Source organism: Aythya fuligula, chromosome 5, assembly GCF_009819795.1.
Source record: "Aythya fuligula isolate bAytFul2 chromosome 5, bAytFul2.pri, whole genome shotgun sequence".
Taxonomy (NCBI): Eukaryota; Metazoa; Chordata; class Aves; order Anseriformes; family Anatidae; genus Aythya; species Aythya fuligula.
Genome location: NC_045563.1, coordinates 62,881,382 through 62,901,857, shown reverse-complemented (window position 1 = coordinate 62,901,857; position 20,476 = coordinate 62,881,382). Strand labels below are relative to the sequence as shown.

Here is a 20,476-nt window from a genome sequence, read left to right as displayed (position 1 = left end):
CTCCCCCGAGGGCTGCCCCCACTCAGCAGCGCAGGATATTCTGGATGCTTCACAGCACGGACAACAGCAGGGCTTGAGGGCTCCTCTCTGCAGCCTGCTGAAACAGGACACCTGTCTCTCACTCATGTAATTATTTTTAGACAGATTTTCTATTGAGACCTAAACCAAAAATATGGGGATACTTTCTTCTCCTCACACCGAGTTCACACAACTGCCACTGTCCCAGTCCCCATGGTTCTGGGATGCAGGAAATACCATGAGGGATGACAGTATCCCAGGTGAGGGCCAAGAGAGTTTGTTACTCCCCTTTTTGTAGTGGTTCCCTCTTTTTTAATCTCTCATGCCTCAAAATACCTGTTTCTTTGTGGAGAGCTGCTGCACAGCTCTGAGCAGGGCAACACAACTGTCACCAACGGCTCTCACTGGTATGCATGTGCCACTAGTGCTGTACGAACGTGTCTTAAATTAATTGGGATAAACATTTCCAGCCGTCAACAGAACTCGGTACCCTCACACACCCCCACTTTGTGCACAATGAGATGGTTTTGCTTAGAGCTCCATTGCCTCAAGGTGTATAGGCCAACAACTTTTCTTCTTGTAATGCATACAGAGGAACATTTCCACCTAAATATCACATCCCTATATATTCCTACACTTCTGATGACCAGAAAGCTTTTTGTTTTCAAGACAAGCAGTGACATACAACAAGAACACAATTTCTGAGATTATGGAGATCTCGTGAAATTTCTGAAAACTGAAGTAAGCCAATGTAACCTATGCAAGCAGGACTGGACATCTTTTACAGAGAGATGGTTACACCAAGTCAAGTGCTATACAAATGCTTGCCTTGCAAGAATTTAGAATCACAGCAATGGCCCATTCAAAATACTCATTTTTTTAAAATGGGAATGCACTGTATAGTAAATACGAACTGAAACATCTGCGTTTCAGGACAGATGATGTACAAGAAGTCTATTAAAATACAACCTCTATCAATCAGTAGCCTACAGAAGGCGATGCAAAGCAATTCGTAATAAAGGACCCCAAACATCCCATCCATGAGCTGTGGTTTGCTTCATTTGTATGTGAAGTTTTCTTTTAAAAAGGTTAAAGAATTTTAACTTACAATGAAGAAATACCCCCCCTCCCAAAAAAAAAAAAAAAAAAAAAAAAAGCCAAAGCTACAGTTTCCTTCTCTAACTCAACCTAAATATAACTGTCACTGCATTGCTTTCTGGAGTCTACAGACACAGCTATTTAATGAGGGTAAGTGGAAACGGAACTTCAGAAGCCCCATTGTATAGAGTTACTACTGAATTGCTGATCACTGTAACAGTTTAAATAGGACAAATTCAAGTGGAACAATTTAGAGTTTGTGCAGAGGAGGAACTATTTCTGAGAGTGAGAAGACAGAAAAGTATGAGTCGAAAAAAGGAACAGTGAAAGAAATAAACAGCTGAAACCCAATTGTTTTACAAGAAAGTTTATTTCCAAACTGACAGCAAATAATAAAATGAAGTATTGAATAAATAAGTAACTATAACAAAATTTGTAGTTGCTATATAAAGACCACATTTGTAGGCTCTATATATGTGCAATCCTGAATCTGCATCAATTGTACTTTTGCTGTAGTTTGATGGGATTATAAACAGTTGTCTGGAAGAGATTATTTTCCCCAAGCATGAGCGTGGTAACTCAGCTATCCTGCCCAACATGACAAGAACTATGACTAGCATTAGCAGGCCTACAAACAGCCTAAGTAAAAAGCACTACAAAGACAATTTCCTTTGCCAGAGAATACATTAACAGCGGAGATTGTTGCAGAAAGAGAGGTGAATGGGAGAAGAGCTGAGCAAAATTCTACTGTGCCATACTCTAGTAGCCAAATTCAGCCCAAATTCTCTGAGGCTAATTAAATTGCACCTTTTGAGACTCTGTAGATCTTGCTAAATAAAGACCTGATCCTGTGGACAGATGTAAAAGCATGTACCCCTGCTGTCGACAGTGCCTGACTGATATTCCTAGGAATTTGAGTGGCTTAAAGGTTTTCAGAATAAGTTTGCAAAATTGGCTTTTATTATTATTTTTTATACTTGCTTTTAAATTAAAAAATAAGTATACCAGCCCAGTGCACTCAGGTTTGTGCTACCAAAAATACTTACCTAGGCCAGCACAGGCTCACTGAAAAACAGCAGCATTTAACTGGGAGTTTTCAAGCTCAAGGGGAAACAGTTGTTCTCTCTTTTGTGGGTAACAGGGGAACCCAAATAATGATGAATGGCAAGAAGTGAAACAATGGCCAATTTGTCTAGCTGTCAGAGGAAACTGCCACAGAAATGGGTACAATGCCTTCTTGTCAGTATTTCCTGCACTTACAAGTTCATCTGAAGTCCACCAAAAACACTTGCATCAAATTGGAACAGTTCTGGCAAAAAAGCTGGATGAAACCCATTGTAGAGCAGCCAGCGTAGTCTTGAAACTGGTTTATCTTGTATGAAGGTAAACCAAGTGAAAAAGCCAAAGCAGAGGAAAGTCAAGTTGCTTCTATGACAATCTGAAACGCTACAACCGAGTGTTGTTGATGCGCCAGTCTTTCTACTCTTTTTAGCATGTAGTCTGTCTGCATGCAGGTAGAGCATTTCTCAAGGACATTATTTACACTTCTGGGTGAATACAAGAGCAAGGGACTGAGGTGAACAACAGAAGGTGGAATTTGGCAGCTAGGACACCTCCTATAAAAGCAGTAGTTCTGGGCCCAAAATACGTAAATTGAAGGGAAGATGTGAAGATACTCAGAAGTTACAGTGCACAAGTTAGATTTAAAAAATATAGGTTCTACAAAACAAGTCAGGCACAATTCTTCTATATTTTTCTGCAACTACGAAGGCATACACTCTCAACAGTTTTTAAAATGACTCCCTTTCTGCCTACACTTCTGCCTTCAGTTACAAAGAAAATAGCAAAAGAATATGATCGTAAGAGTTGTATTCAGATCTGAAATTTCCTTCAAAGCATCCTAGAAGTTGAAGAGCGAATTATTGCCATGACTGAAAACAACAGGTCCAATCAGAATGCCTCTTTCCTGTGCTAAAGTGAACTTAAAATTATAAGAATAAAAGAGAAAACAAGATTTTGTAACTGCAATTAAAAGCCTCAAAATGTCTAATGCACATTAAGTAATTATTACTAATTTACCAGTATTGCTAACCTTTTTCTTTTTCTTTTTTTTCCTCCTCCTTTCGGGGAAGATACAAAACCATAGAAGAAGTACTCTGCCTTTTCCCAAATCTACTTTTATTTATATTATTAATCTCTGTGTATCATTTAATGTAATTTCTTTTGCAAGCATTTCTTAGAGATGTGGATAATCAGATAAAAACTTTTTAACAGAGTTTCAAGCTCACCCACTTTCTTGGCATTCAAACTATCCTCACGAACCTATGAACATTCAAAAACCTGCCTTTTCTTCAGCATACCTGTTTACAAAGCAAAAAGCAGCTAGCCCTGTCTGCCCCACAAATCATTCCTATATTTGCTGATTTTTCAGAGTCGTCATCACTTATGTTCGAATTGGAATGAGTTTTACACCAAAGCAAGCACTCCCCTGGAGACGTATCTTTGGGACACTGATTTTTCTCCAGTAGCTTTCTTCAGCCCCCGTGGTAGTTTCTGTTATGTCAGCAGACCTGCCACGTCAGGAACGCCTTTTCCTTGTCTTGCCTAACATAGATGCTCAGAAACCTCTCAGACAAATGCTACAGAATTAAACAGTAACACAATGGTAAATCAGAAAGTCCCCAAATAAGTGCTTAATATACAGCAGCCAGTCAACCTAAAGCCTGGTAAGAAATTTAAACAAAGAAATGGGCAATAAGGATGGGATTTTGACAGTAACACTTAAGACATATTTTGCTGTAGAAAAAATTCCACACAATAATTTTTGCCCAGTATAATGTTTTATCATTCCTTTTAGTAAAGTGCTACAAATAATCTAAACAGAACAACATTAATATGAAGAGAATCTCTTACTGGTTCAGGACCTGAGCAGGATGGATTTAAGGGGGCCACATTTCCATTTGAGAAAATCCATACAGACTAGGTATTAACAAAATGCTTGCTTGTTGATATAAGCTTGTATGTTTATTGGGATAATTAAAGTCTGTTTTGAATATAACCCTCAGTTGAAAAAGTCTGGTATCACATTCCTGACGGGGTTAGGTGTCAGCCATTTACTATTAACGGCGATAGTTTAATTGCATTGTCAGACTTCCCTTTGGCCAAGTGAACTTTGCTAGCAGAGTAACAAAGGAATGTCAAAACTGCTGAAAACACCTAAGCTACATTTTTAAATGCACAAAACATGATAGCAAAAAATGCTGGCTTATTCGTCTAATATACAGTACAATTTACTATTTATGACACGAGAACCAAGATTGGCTTTTGGTCTCTTGTCATATGGGTCCAGACTTCATAAAACTTTTACCAATGGTGCAAAAAATATTTTTGGGAGATCTGGTGCTCAAATATATACTGCTTTGAAAAAACAGGAGTACCTTATTATCAACAACCAGCTGAAGCAAAGAGAGAGCACATGTTAATTTCTATATTTTTCGTAACAGAAATGATAAAGACTGAATTAATATATTTCTGAAGTTTCAACCAATTGTAAAGTAATAGCTGAACAGTACACAAGTTAACCTTCACTTCCAACTCCTAGAATTTAAACACCTTGCTGCTTTAGAAAATCAGCTGCCTGCCTGCCCTACCTGTAATGAAATTTCATCTGTGTTATATTTGAAAATTGCACAGAGCTATGGTCTGCAATCTGATCGAGCTGAACAGCTACAGCGCTTAAATTGCTGGATTCAGAAACAGTCTTCCTCACATTCCTACTCTGTGCCATCTTTTTCTGGTGTCTGAAGTCTGATGAAATAACTTCCTGTCCCTGGGGAAGGCTCCCTGACTGCCTGCTGAGAAGTACACAGCATGCAGGGATTTTTTGGTGTGCAGCACGATTGTCACAGAAGCCAGAACAACCAGGAAAGCAAATTACTCCCCACATTTTAATGAAGGTTAGGAACCAGAATGAAGTTTAGGAAAAACTGCCCTCCAAGATCAGACTTCTTGTTTATCAAGACTATGAGCTCTCTCCTTGTGTTGTACGCTGAGCAGAATCGCATACAAGTCTTTTTTTCTCCCATACTGTGCCTCAATCTCTCTGGTATCAACCAGTTGACTGGTTAGTGAGATTACTTATTCCATCATGGATTATGGCTTTTTACAACTTTGTTGTCAGTCTTCAGGATTTACTCTTATAAAAACACAGTCTTCCAACCTCAGCCTATTCATGTGTGCTTTGGCATTAACTCTTTTAGGGTAAAAACCATCCTATTGTTATGCACAGTGTGTCTGGCACAAAAGGTCATCAGCCTGGAGCACCCCTAATGATCGCCTCCCTCTTTTTAGCCCACAGTGCTGAAAAACTGCAGGAACGTTTAGAAAGAAAAAGTTGACTGCGAAGTTTAGAGATGGTTAGCTTTCAATCCTGTAAGGGAGTTTATGTAGGCCTGGAATCTAAATCTGAAGGTAAAAAATTGTGACTGGGAATGCTGCAAATGTGGGAACCAATTTCTAAAAGGAAGTGATACACCAGGATGCATTACTTCATAGGATCCCTCTTTTACAATTTCCTTCTTCTAATGTGCCAAAGCATTCCCTCAGAAATAATTTTCAAAAAGAGGAGTGAAATCGTTGGGGAAATATAGATTTCTACCCCCAAACACCCAGTCCTTTTTGGCATATTCTTTGTTTCCTCCTCCCCAAATTCCCGTGACCAATATTCCTATCTAACCCAATTTCATCCTGTGTAATCCTCTGCTACAGAACCTTCCGATACCGACAGGCTGTACCTGCTCACAGGACAGTTCCTTCCACTCTCATCAGAATGGAAGCAGCGTGGAAAATCAGAGGTCTCTCCAGTCTGAAAACAAGTCTGTTATACAGACAGGCCTCACAGGGAAGATACATGTAATCATCTCTGCTTGTCTTTAAATGCTAAACCGCATAAATCAATCTGGTTTGTTTATTCAGGAATTAAGTATGTTTTCCTTTATAGGAGTAGGTATGGGGGAAGCATAACCTTTGACTTGGGAGTTTTGCAAGAATAGCTGGTAAGATGCAATAAGAGAAATCACTTAGAAGATATAGTAGCTTTTCCTGACCCAGCTAGTTTTGAATGCCTTGGAGCAAACTAACTAGTATGAAAGGGGAAGTAATACTCACATTTGTACAGTGGTCAGAAAGTGTCCTGGGAAATGAGAAGAACTCAAGTTTTTTCTTTGCTAAATCACTTCCAGCCACCGTTTCCAAAAACTATTAGCAACAAAATTTAAGAAAAAAACTTGAACGTTCATGTCAAATGATACATCTTTAATTTCTAAATTGTAAAAACTACGAAACTGATCTAGTTGACAGGTAATTAATTCTCTTTGCATAGTACAGTTTATCTCCATGGGATATCAAAAATTATTTAAAACTTCAGGAAAACTGGCACCTAAGTCAATAAGCAGCCTCAACCCTACGTAAATGTTGCAGACAACCTCAATGTTTTCAATTTTTACTTTGTAACACCCAGAGAATAGCATGCTTTGGCCACATCTTTCCCACAGTATTGTGTTCTTTCACTGCATTTTTCAGTTGGCCATCTGTATGAAAAAAGTAAAAGGCTGCAACCCATATTGATAAAGTAATTCAAAATAAATTAGCTTCACTGTATTTGAACTTGGCCTTTTTGAGGTCAAATACCTCAAAGTACATAGTTACGATTTTTTTTTTTTTTTTTTTAAGTAAAACGTGTACATCTCACAATATTTAAAAATAATTACTTAATTAACGTTTCATCCAGAAGATGTTTAATCCTTTCATCCTTCCCTCGAGAAGGTTAAAGGTAAGGCTTCAGTTTCAGAAGTACTCTTGACACTTATCTAAAGTAAGCACCGAATCTTACAGGAAGCCAAGAAAGTTTAGCTTGCTTAACAAGCTTACTAACAAGACAAGAGTAAAGACTTTTTCGTATAAAAAAAAAAAATAGATACATTTTACTGTATGCATTAGACTTACCTACAATGGATTTTTTTCCTTTACAGAATTATAAATGGAGAGAAGCATTGTACTTACATCATCATTAATTAATCCCTTTTTTCTAGTAACTTCTGTCCTGATTTTCAAAAGCACTGATTATCAGCATATCCTAGGTAGTGAGTGGTAGCTGCAGGCACTCAGAACTGTTGAAAACAGACTATTAGTACTTGCATTTATGCCACAAACGCACCATTTGAAAATATTCCTCTTGAAAACTGGTAGTTTACTTTTTAGTCAACATCAGTTGACTAATTACTTCTTTTTAATATTTTTTTAGTGCTTTAGAATGCTTAAAATAACTAACAACACTAATAACTTAATATACTTTAGTGTATTATGGTAAAAATGAATGTCAAGATCTTAAATTTATGATAAATAAACTTTGGAAAAAATTATACAAGGCCGTAAATAAATAATTTAACTTCAGTCTCATTAAAAAGTAAAACAGTACGTCAAACAATATCATCCTACCTAGACAATACAATCTTGTTATATTTTATTGCATAATCAGAGTAACATCTTAAGTAAAATACGTAAAGAAACAAAACCATTAGATTCACTTCCTTTAATATTGAACAACCAAAGTTTCTCCTTTGTACATACTCCAATTTAAAGATAATATAATTAGCACTTCCAGCGTTAACATTCTGTATTTACAATGAATGAAATGGGGTGGATAATCTAAAGAGTATTCAAATCTGTATGAAACAAATCAAAATACGAAAATTTACAGTAGGCTCAAAATCCACGACTTTCCTATTTATGGAAACCAATTGAAGAGGCTTTGTCTTCTTTATTACTTGTAAGGGTTCCTTAAACGATGATTTTGTTATAATATTTTAAACATTTCAAGTCTTCAGCCATGCCTTCATTATTTGTACATGACATTAAAATTAACTCCAATGCTTCTATTTCAACTTTTCACTTGATTGTAGACCAGTCTGAAATCTGATGAAGGATAACAAGAAAATTTACTATATAATCCTAATTCCATATTCCTGAATATACAATGGTTAGAAGTAGGTGATGTCAGTCCATTCCAAGGGTTATGTACACAGAACTTACAAAATGTTCTTTGCTCTTGCATAAAATGTGTACACAGTATCAATGAGCAGGGAACTTCAAAGTTTTTATGGATTGCTGCTGGCATGGACCTTTGTTGATTGAAAATAAAATACCTTTCGCTCTATTGTTCTGGTAGCAGTTTTAGAAGTTAATCATCAATCCCTGGTGTTTCACCCTGTTGTATTCTGGAGGCTATTCTAATGGCTTCTTCCAGAGACTGTTGTTCTCCAAGCTGAAACAGATGCATTTAAACAAATTTTAAATCTTACATGGATCAATTTTTCCTTACAAATTTGTAAGGTGAAACCAAAGATAAAGATACTGATCAATATTTAGCACAAGTAAGCGTGATCAGTACTGTCACACCTCTTCTGGGTAATATATACTAACAGATATCTAATCAGCATGAAAATTAAGATAGCGGCTGACAGCAGGTTAAACTGAATTTGTATGCATCTACCGAATTAATTTTCTTCAAAGGCTGCTGCATGGTAAACTCATTTCATGATACACAAAGGAGATGATGATTTACCTTGGCAGACACAACAAAGCTAAGATAAGGCTTTCGAAAATCATGTTGGCCATTGAAATACATTTTAAGAGTGGTAAACCAAACAAACACCTTCAGTTTTCTTAACTTTTATGCAGAAAATAAGATCTTTGGAACAACAGCATATAATACATATTATATAAATATACAGCATTCGTGATGACACTGCTTAATTCCACAGTAGTTTAGAGATTAAATTATTATATTGTAGTTGTAACAAACAAGGCAGACAATGTATCTGTGGCACTGTCAGAAGCAACACCAGCCAACCCAGAGTAAAGACAACCAGACATCATCTTCAGAAAGAGTCCACAGAGTTTTATACTTTGTAAACCATGCAGGTACACCGCATGACTCAAACTCTGAAGACAACCCCAACTTAACAAAAACGTGAACCTGGCCATTATCCATCCTCTACCATAAGACAGAAAGATGCGTAAGAGTATGAAAAGTAGGAACAAATTACTTAACCAATGGATAGACCTGGATGGTCAGTACTAAATATCACGTATAACTTGGTTTTACAGTCACTGGATATCACATTGTGGAGCCACTCAAATCAAGAGCTGCTCTGTTACCAACTCCTTAGAACTTGAATCTAGCTATTGGCCTCATCAATATTTAGGAACCATGTAAATTAATTTATTAGTAAGGAAATACAAAAGACACATCAAGAACTGAAGAACACTCAAGAATACTTTAATTTTTAACACTTCCTCTACCGTTTATATTTTATATCTTAAGTTTTATTAACATAAAGACCTTTAACTTCACTAAAGAATTCACTGCTTGTAATAGAAGACGGGCATTTTCCTCCTCATTTAAAGGACACTCTGATGAGGATGCAAGTTTCTCTTTCTTTTTTTTTTTTTTTTTTAAAAACTTTTTTCTTTATTTTTTTGGTGTGTGTGTGTGTAATTTTGACAATTACTAAGATCTGCTTTCTTTTGCATGTAATTTTGAGTAGTACAAACAACTCAACAAAACAGGAATTCAGAATTATGAGCTTTTTACCTTTCATTGCTTGTCAATCAACATCTGATTTGCTATGTTAAATTTAACAAGGGGCAAGATAACAATCTGTCATTTCAGCTTGACAATACGAACACTGTTCCCTTCAGTTTATGCTCTTAGAGAGTCACATGCATACATACACTCAGACCACGGCATTAAACACGAGACTCAAACACTCCCAAGTTTTGATTTCTTGTTACTTTCAGCAAATATGAATAATCTGAAGGAACCAGACTTAAGTTGCTGTTACTTCCACATGCAAAGTATATTTTATCCTCCAAAATGAACTTTGTGTGTCCATCTTCTGCATTTCCCTTTCTATTTGAAGCTATTTCCAAGAACTTCCTTTTTTTTTTTAAACAGACATATATTAAAATATACCACTTAATTCTTTTTTATTTAGAAGCTCTTTTGAGCACTTCCTCTTTGCACAGCCAAACTGCCATTCAATATGATGATGATTTGATGTATTTTTGAGAGCTAAAGGCCATCATGCAAACTGCACTCAAGAAAACTGAGTATCTTCAACTCCCTTGGAATACATAGGCAGTAAAACTTGTATTAAAATTATCCTCCACACACTATTTTGAGACAGCAGGTTCCTGGGATTTTCTATGTTCTCTACAACAAAGCATTTCTGTAGTGATACTAGCTCAATAGGATCAAGCCCACAGAGAGTTGTGTCCCGATTCCTTGGTAAATTTAAATATGGTAGCTTTCTTACATCCTCATCGTACTTCTTATTTATGCAAATAATAAAGCAGAGAACCAAGAGGGCTCTGAGGTGCACTGAAAGTATTATGCACATTGCAGGATTGATCCTAACATGTAAACCAAAATTTAAACTACTTTAACTCCTTTTCTTTTACTTTGGGTTTAAAATTGGATTGTGTCCTTGGAGAAGCAATTTCTCTCAGATCACTGAGTTATTTACTTGAACCCTGACTCTAATGTCACTTTAAGAAACATTTTTTTAAAATTACAAGAGCTTGTATTTACCTACCATTGTGTCATATGTAATAAAAGTAGTATACACACTTACTCAGATTGTTTGAGTAAGGGAGCAAGTACACTGATAGCTCCTTTGCCCTAGGAGTTTCTCTCAAGCTTACTTGTGAATAAACTATAAAATACTTGTCTATGTTTTGTTTTCAGTTACTTTCTAACTAAAACATCTGATTTGTGCTTGGTTTTCACTTTTTCTTTTTTTTTTTTTTAATTAGCCAATTTAAATTAAACAACTTCTTCATACCTAGAAATTACTTTTATTACAGTGTATGGACAGTATGAGGAAATATTTTCAGAGACTGCTGTTTATACTGGTCCAGCACACAAACAAATGGAGACTATTTCCAAAGATTTCTGATTATTACTTTTCCTACAGAACTATTCATACTTGTTTGTTGTTAGCATTTCAGGGTACTAATAAGAAATTCAGTAGTTTTATCTGTACAGGGGAGTTCACAGCCATTTAACTTTGATAACATGTCATTCTTCATCAGCTTAACATGCAATGCTGAAGGATGAATGAAAGCACTCTTCCACTGAAGACCCATGACTCCAAATTACTATGTATATCCTTCTCCTGCAAAAGATTTGCTTGGCGGTAAATTTAGCCCTCCCTGAATCTACCCTTTTCCAAAGTTCTACAAGCAGATTTGAAAAAATGGGCACTTACTATTCCTCTTGCTAACCCTATATATTGTTTTAAATAGGACGAGGTCATATGGTTACGGACTATTTTTTTCCTGGAAGCCAAGCTAATTCTAATCATTTTGTTATAATATCAGGAGCTTCTAGCTTCAGAAGTAAGAAACACTCCAAAAAATATTTATCATCGTCTTACCTGTACTGCAATTTGTGTTCCATTGGATGTAGCCAACAATGTAACAGGTCTAGTTTCTGTAGTCACTAGATGGTGCCCATGTTGCTGATGTCCCATTTCTGATGAGGCACTATGAAATGCTGCTAAGTCTTGAGCCACAATAGCCACCTTCAGGACCAAAGAAAGAATCAACTGGATGATTTCAGACTACCATTATTCAACTCATGCAACAGTTTTCTTCAAATTTGAAGTTAAATTCAAAGCTATGACTATTTATAAACATAATTTTATCCTGCAAAACAGATCATTTTTTAAGAAAGGTTACCATCACTGTGTTACTGAAAATTACGTTAGCTCTCAAAACACAACTATCCTCAGAACTGCAAAGAATTCAGTAACTGTACCTGTGCAGAAAAATAAATGTTCTTTTTCACATGGTACATTTTTAAAACAGTGGAATGCATTTTAACCTGAATATTAAAAACTGTATGACTGTATTTCTCCTAGAAACATTAGCTATTGTATTTATATATTAAAAGCAAACTGAAAATACACACAAGTATTTCCTCTCTGCCAAATAAATTACAATCCCATGGCATGAAGCAATAAAGTTACAGTTCCTACTGGATTCAATTTTTAGCTTTGCCACTCATTTACTGTGTGACTCTGTGTGATGCTTAGTATTTCTGTGTCTTATTTTACATATACATACATGAATTATCAGGTTGGTACCTCAAAATTTTTTCTTGGGGACAAAGTATTGTTTCTAAAACATTCAGCAATATTTTGTTGTACAGCACTGGAATAGAGCACATCATAGTCTTCTGATGGGAATGATACGACCAGGTGTTGAAAACTTCTTTCATTAGATAAATCTATGTAAATGACAGAATTTTGATGGCTTATGTGCCTATTTTATATTATCTCATAAAGGAACACTACACATGTACACAGGAAAATACTTTACCTGCTGTCCTTCAGTGCCTTCTGCAGTAACCATTGCTACAGAATGTGTTCCCGCAGAAGAGATGACGGCGTCATGGGCAGGGACTGTGATAGTGGTGCCATCTTGTGTTACCATAGTGATAGTATTCCCTATGGCCTGCATATCTGCCTGAGAGATGTTGACCTGAAACACAAAGCATATCCTGAAGTAAAAAAAGTTTAACCGATGCTCAAGTCATACTTGAGTTTTAGCTTTTAGCAACATACCACGTTTTCAGGTAAATGTTTCTAAGTAAGATTTGAAAAAAAACATGATATGCATTTTAAGTGTAACAGCATAACGTCAAACAAACTCCTGCTCGTTGCTTCAGCAGGAATACTCCTGCAAGTTCAGTTTCCTAATTTGAAAGTCTTAATAATCCAGAATGAAAAGGCAACTTGTTCATAGTAACACTGGAAAAAACACCTTAAATCCTGTTCACAAGTAACATACTGGTCACAAGATCTAGTAGCTGTTATTCAACTTCCTGACAGGGATGCTCATGCATTTCCTGAGAATTACTGTCACTCCTTAGACAAGTCCCAGTCTGGGATGAAAAGCCCTCACTACATACATCTTACAGGCGGAGATGTAACATCCTATGATCTTTCAAACACACGTATCTGTTTACAGAAATAAAACAAGAGCTCAGTAGTAAGAAAAACGATGCATACTTCCCACCAATATGAACTCCCAACAACACGAATTCTTCCCAACAATACAAATTACTGATGTCTCCTGTATAAATGTAATAGGGCATCAGATAAGTGATTTGATGTCTGATTTAGAAGGCAATAAAAACATCCCAGAACTGAAGTCAAGCTGAATGATTAATAAAAGCAAGAAGAACTCCATTTTAAGGCCTGAAGGCCTTCAGTCAGAGGGCAAAAATGCTAGTTATTTAGTATTGCTGCAGCATTCAGGGCTGACAATATAACAGACACCTTTAATTTTTCATCTAATTTAAAGTCTAATTTAGAAAATATTTTTCACGTGCTACTGGCATATCAGGTACCTTCTCAGCAGAAACAATTTTCCCTGTATGCCTTCAACATATTAATAGAGCTAAACTAAAGAATTGTGTTGAAATCCCCTCTTAGTGAAATTTCATACCAACACCTTAAAAAAAAAAAAAAGCTATGCACACGAATTTTCAAGTGGAGATAGCACCAAAACATTCCTTTTTCTGATCCTCTCTTGCTTACGTTAGAAACAGTAAGAATTTAACACTACCCAACAGCTCGTAAAACAGACAGCTGGACTAAAACGACTATTTTTCCTAAAAAGTGTGCGCAGGTGAGACAACAGTGAAGATGATCATCAAATATTAATAGAAAAGCCAGGGAATTCTGGGAAACCTCAGAAACTAGGCTGTAGATGTAACAGTTGTAATAGCCTGTGCTGACATTGTGAGCACAATAGACTTTGAGTTGTTAACAGTGACAAAGATAACAAGGATAGTAAAAAAATTTTGAATTGTATTGATACAGTTTCAGGTATCAGAATATGTGGTCTAATTTACATATTCCAGAGGAAGTTCAACCTTAAAGATACTACATGAGCTCCAAAAAATTTATTTCCATAAGAAATCCATGTACATACTTATTAAGGATCCTAACTGATTTGAGAAAGTGCACGGAGCGTACACAACCACCAACCTTAATTCTCAACATATTTTTGTCATCTCTTTAGCACACAGGTTACTTACATGTTGGGTTCCATCCTGGGAAATTAGTGCTACTTGTTGACCTAATCCTGACTGAGTAACTGTAGCAACCTGTGCAGAAATTACATCTTCTCCCTCCACACCTGTCACATAGGCTATCTGTGAGCCTTTGAGAACATCTTCACCTTGACCTATTTGACACAAAGAAAGCAAGAGGGTAGTTTACATACTCTGAAGACTGGCAGGAAAATATAAATGACAACAGTTAAATGCCAGCCTGGTTTGAAGACTTTTAAATACTTCAGTAGAAAAATGGTAGTGGAAAGATGAGAAAAACAAAAGAAGGAAAAACAACAAAAGCAAGTCATAAAGTCTCAAATTAATTGTTTTTAGAAGCCGGGGTACAGTCTTCTATCAATAAGTTACAACACATCTAAATGTGTATTTTCATCACGTGTAGTATTTATATAGTTTATAAGCAAACATTAAAAAGGTGACAACTCTAATTCATTCTGCAAACATTAACCTTTCCATACAAGAGGCTTCATGAGAACACAACCGGCAGTTTTTCAAAGAGTTATTCATTAACAAACATACAGAAGAATACAGTGATGCCTTTGTGTGAAGATTTAAGTAGTGTTAATTATCTTAATAAATGTTTAACCTCAACAAATGAATCTTATCATGCTCTTAAAAGATGGCATTAGACTATTGCAAATTTGCTTGAGGCATTTAGTGCAGTTTCCCAAATATCTGTAGTAAAATAGAACAACTAATCTGACCAAAACAGTTTGTATCCGTATTTCTTATCTTAGTCACATCTAAAATCAGAATTTAGCATTTGTAGCTGTTCTCGAAATACTTCCTTTAGCCTATTTTTTTTTTTTATATTCACAGGATACAATACTGCTATCATAAAACACATTCTAAAGGAGTCCCACAATGCTCAAGCTTTTTTTCATCTTTGCCTCTAGGTCTGTTCGCAGAAACTGCTGTTAACTGCAGCAAAACCAGCATAGTCTCAGGGTGCTGCACAGACAAGATTCTTTCTTTTCACAAGGCAGTACCTTTATTCCTCCCCAAAGACTGCCAACAACTGTAGTGTTTTATGCACTCAGAAAAATCCCCTAGGTTGCAACCAAATATTTTACACTCTGGCAGGTTCCTTCCTAGATTCATGTTCATAGTGGGATTTTTTATGGCAGGTTTGCTGGGGCTGCAGCTCTATTTTCTCTCTTATTGTCAGCTTGCTATAAAACTCGGTTTATAAGCTGGTCAATTACGCTTGGTTTCTGTTTACAAATTGACTACCACACTAAAAAGCCCTACAAAGAAGTTAAATAACTTTATTAAATACCTCAGATTTTTATCTATGTTTTCATTTGGTTATAAAAAACAGCAAAATATTATCCACCCCATTTGTTACAACAAGAGATTCAAAATCTGAAACTCTAACCTGGAGGTGGCTCAAAAAAAGCCTCTTGTTCTTCTTCAATTGGCTCTGTGTCATTATGTGCTGTCCGCTTGTGCATAGCAAGTGTAGAAATCTGCTTGTATGTTTTCCCACAGTGGTTACAGTTATACGGTTTGGAATGAGTATGTACAACATGGTGTTTGTATAAACTGGAATACTCTGTAAAACGTTTATCACAACCAGGAACTGTACAGACATAGGGCTTTTCCCCTGTATGGAAAACAGAAGGGGTAAAGAGAACTTTATCCAGGATGCACAAACAAAATTGACAACAAATTTGTAGATATTTAGTGACACGTCTTTATTACCAACCAAATTTCAATTTCAAAGGCAGTATTGAAGCTCTAGTTTATCAATGCAGCCTCTCACTTTTTTTTGTTTGTTTGTTTTGTTTTTAACTGCCAGTGAAAGTTAGGTCCTTTTTTCTCCCTATCATTCCATATAAAATGTCCTTCTGATGAAGACAGAATGATGCAGTCTGAAAGATGCAATCTGCAGAATCTTTTGAAACTGATCCTAAGGATGAAAACAAATGGAAACTGCATCCCTGTGTGACATACATAGCACTATGGGCTTCTGGGAAGATACCAACCTAAATGTCAGTTTGGCACAGCACTGACAATTTTGTTCCTGTATTAGTGGAAGCTCTGTACTTTTCTTCAGGGATCAGCTATGTTGTTATACTAGTAGAATTTATTTTTACTTTTGAGTCTTTAAGGTCTGAAGAAATCTACAGGAAGCATATGTTTAAACAAACAGGGTTTAACATAAAAAGCACCTTTAATTTAAAATCAATGAACAAACATCCAAATTACATTATAAACTAAAAAGATAATCTGAGATACAAAACTCATCTCTATCAAATTTGCCTGTATTTCTATAAAATATATAAGGCTGTATATAAGGCTACCAAGATGATATTATATACATAGTAAGAGTTATTAATAGCTCTTACATTTTAAAGCCTTCTAATTTGTGCAGATTATTTCTTCTGACTAACCCTGCCAATCAAGGTGGCTAAGTATTTTCAACTCTGGTCTATGAAAATAAGGATTTGATCACCATTCCTGGAGCAAGGAAAATACAACAGAGATGAAAGGGTGACTCACAAAGGTGAGCCAAAGTCAAGCTCAGGCTTATGCTTTGCTGTTACTTAATATACATCTCACAACACTGGCAAACCCTACAACTATATTAAGTATCTAACCTGGTGTCCACTGAAGACAAAGTTTTGCATTCATTTCAAAGAGCTTTGGAGCCAAACGAAATTTTTTATACCTTGACAGCAAGGAGGGAAAATTAACTGCTTACCTCTCCACAGCTGAGCGGAGATAAGGCCCAAACAAAAGTACCAGGTCAGGTCACATAAACATGACTATACCAAATTAGAGTGCACCAAAACAGTGTGCAAAAAAAAAAAAAAAGAATGACACAGGCCCTCCCAAGCAGGTTCCACTTCAAAACACAGAAACACCATTCATATACCTGTGTGTATTCTCACATGATTCTTATAGTTAGTTGCACTGGCAAAAGCTCTCCCACATCCTGGCTCTGTACAGTAATAAGGTCTTTCTCCTGTATGTGTCCTGATGTGAACCTTTCTAATATTAGACGTTGTGAATGACCTGCCACATCCTTCGAAAGGACATTTAAAGGGCCTTTCACCTAAAAAAAAAAAAAAAAAAAAAAAAAAAAGAAAAAGAAAAGGTACAGATGGAGAAAATATGAAAGAATACAAAAATCATTAAGTTACCCTAAATGTTGGAATGCAAAGCTATCTAATTAAGAGCCTCAGTCAGAAATAACCATGAGCATGTGAACGTGGAGTGCTCTTTAGCAATATCTGGCATAATTTCAGAAAACTGTAGTCTGTGATCTAAATTATGAAGTATTTAGGTTAGTACTCTATGATGTACAAAACAGACTCAGTTGCTGACTAGCTTCCATACTGTGCCATATTCTAACATGTATTTAACCCCCATACGAATTCTTACATACATTATCCAATACAAGTGTATTATACTATTTGTGTATTTCTCAATTGTAATGAACAAGATGAAAAAATACCTTCATGATTTAGTATATAACCAAGATCCAGATGGATTAGTAAAACTCACCACAGAAAGCATTTAACCTAAAAGAGCAGAGCCAACTTTGTAAAGAGAGACAGCCTTGAAACTCAAGTTTCAAACCCCAAAACCGAAGCAATCACAAATACAGATTTTTTGTTGTTGTTAGTAAGACTATTATGAATTTAAACACAGTAACTCACTGAATTCCACCAAAACCTTCACCATGAACGACAGATAAAATCAGTCCCTACCTAATCTCCCTGACCCTTCAGATCTACCAAAGCACATAGAGTTGCTGGGGGGCAGAGCAAAGCGGGGCTGACTTGGGAGAAGTGCAAGACACCTGACACGCTGTTCTGTGGTCATTTCACACTGCTTAGAGCTAAGCACATTACACTCACTGTACTGTTTACCAAAGAACAATCTGAGAGCAAGAGAGGGCAGATTAAGTATTTAAAGTTGTATCTGTAGTGGTAAAGGCAGAAATAAAAAGTGAAGTCCTGATACAGACGTTAATACCATGAAACTCCAAAGTAGTTAGCTCCTTGGCAGAGGAAACCGTAATTCACTCCTTAAGGCAGCTGTTTCGGGAAGGTTTTTCATTTTTCTGCCAAAAGGCAGAGCGTATGTGAGTGTACACGCCTCAATGTTGTGTTACCATGGCTCCCCTAATCCTTCCTTCACCACAGCACCTCAAGTTACAGCCTGAAAGGCGCAGGGCCGCAGTCACCCCGCCCAACGACAGACCCCTCATTACAAACCAAAACAATGACTGTTCTTCGAGAAGGCCTGCAGGAATGCCACCCGACTGGTTTGCGAGGCCAGCCTTTATGTTTCTAATGGAGTTGCTAGAAAAGTGACCTGTCTCCAGGTGACAGAGATTTCCAGCACCAGCAATGCAAAGCAGGTCACAGCGCTTTCAAGCTCTGCCCCGCAGGAGCCAGGAGGAAGCCTGGTGCCACCAGCTTTTCTGACACCAGAATCCGTGATCCAGGGGCTCAGGAAGCTGAGGCAAAGCACATGATGGCAGCAGGAAGTGAGACTGGCCTGCCACTGAAATCACTTTGGGCTGAAATAGGCAGAAAATGAAGGAAGCACTAACGCTGGTCTATGAGATAACGTTTCAAAGCCATGCAAGAGTGGGCAGTGTCCCTGGACTTGCTTGCCTCCACTGGGTGCACTGTTACATGGAGTATGAGCACACACAACTCCATCAATTTGCACAAAGGACATGGTTTTATTTTTACACGTTTGGAATATTTATTAACATTTGTTTTTTTTTGTAGCATATGTTTGTTCATTTTTCTGCTGCAAGAAGGGAAATGGAGATAGCAATAATCTGAGAATTATCAATCTTCATGAACCCCACAAGCAATTTATCTTAAAGCACCAAAATGTAAAAACACTGATGCCATTTCTAAAAGGTAAACTGGATTAGTGAGGGGAAGACCCTTGTTCTTTTATAGCTGCAAATGAAACCATAGAGGCACCAAGTGACAACATAAGTGACACTGCTAAATGTTGGTGCGTTTGCAATGGTAGTGTGAATGCTTCAGCACACTTACAATAAAAACATGCTGGATATGAAGTAAATTGTTAACCATGCTGAAACGTTTTTGAGCTCACTGGGCTTCAGAAAGAACATACACAGGCTCATTTCGTAAGTATAAAGTAACAGAGCAATCAGAGAAAAAAATCCACATACGTGAATTAACCAGAAAAAAAAAGTGACAATAGTACCTGTGTGAGTTCGGATGTGTTTTTGCAGGTCTCCTGAAGTCTTGAACGATTTGGTGCAATTTTCTTCCGTGCACCGATACGGCTTTTCACCAGTGTGTGTTCGGACATGACTTTTTAACCCATACCCTGAAGATCGGAAAAGATGTTACAACAGTATAAATACAAAATTAGAAACCATTTTTGATGGTTGTAAAGAGCGAAACCATCACTTTCACTCTGTACAAGCTCTTCATTCTACCGTACAGAACAACAGAACTCTAGATACAGTTTATATTTTTTTTCTTTCTTCATTTATTAAGAAAGTATACTTCTTACTCCCTTCAGAGGGATAAACTGTAATGATTATAATGTGGACAAATCCTGTCTTCTGAGGAAGCTGTATGCTCTCTATCTGGTCTACTTTTTTTTTTTTTTTCCATACTAACACTATCATCTAAATGGCATTTATTAGCTCACATGAAAATCAATAATGAAGTCAATAGTAATAATATCTACTGCTATCTGGGCTCCAAGTTATTCTAATATTTTTTAAACCATATTATTATCACATGTGTACATGCCAACTGACACCAGCCACAGATGCTCACTCCCTACAGGACTACTTTCAGAAACTCATCATCATCAAAAACTCTACAAATCTAAAGCAAGCTTTGAATCAGATCCTCTTTGTTAACAATTTTGCAAACAGCATTTTACCAATATTTTCCCTTCTGCATTTCCCTGAAAATATCATGACCAGAGAACACCCAAAAAGCAATTTAAAAACAGTAACTTGAATTTTCCTTCTGTCCACTAGTGATGTATATTTACACAAAGTAAAGTTACAGTCTATAAGAAGATGGCACCTGCTTTAATTTCAGTGTGTTCTCAATATATCTCTAAAACACCTAGAATTCCTATTTTTGATTTCTGAAAAACACACAGGATGGCTACCAAGTAGAGCAT

General features: G+C 36.6%; 1 protein-coding gene across 2 annotated transcripts in view; it reads right to left on the bottom strand.

Moving 5' to 3' along the window:
• Positions 1-7,497: 7,497 nt before the first annotated feature.
• The window catches only part of ZNF143 (zinc finger protein 143), a 36,865-nt gene continuing 23,886 nt past the window's right edge, over positions 7,498-20,476 (bottom strand). The window contains exons 10-17 of one of the 2 annotated variants that reach the window (XM_032188861.1): positions 19,532-19,657; positions 17,205-17,384; positions 15,702-15,929; positions 14,288-14,436; positions 12,562-12,723; positions 11,616-11,762; positions 8,319-8,437; positions 7,498-8,088 (exon numbers count right to left, since the gene is read on the bottom strand). In XM_032188861.1, coding sequence (XP_032044752.1) covers positions 8,354-8,437; positions 11,616-11,762; positions 12,562-12,723; positions 14,288-14,436; positions 15,702-15,929; positions 17,205-17,384; positions 19,532-19,657 — 1,076 coding nt within the window. In that variant the 3' untranslated portion in view covers positions 7,498-8,088; positions 8,319-8,353. Of the gene's footprint in view, positions 8,438-11,615; positions 11,763-12,561; positions 12,724-14,287; positions 14,437-15,701; positions 15,930-17,204; positions 17,385-19,531; positions 19,658-20,476 lie in introns of both variants that reach the window. The other variant, XM_032188860.1, reaches the window with a different exon arrangement.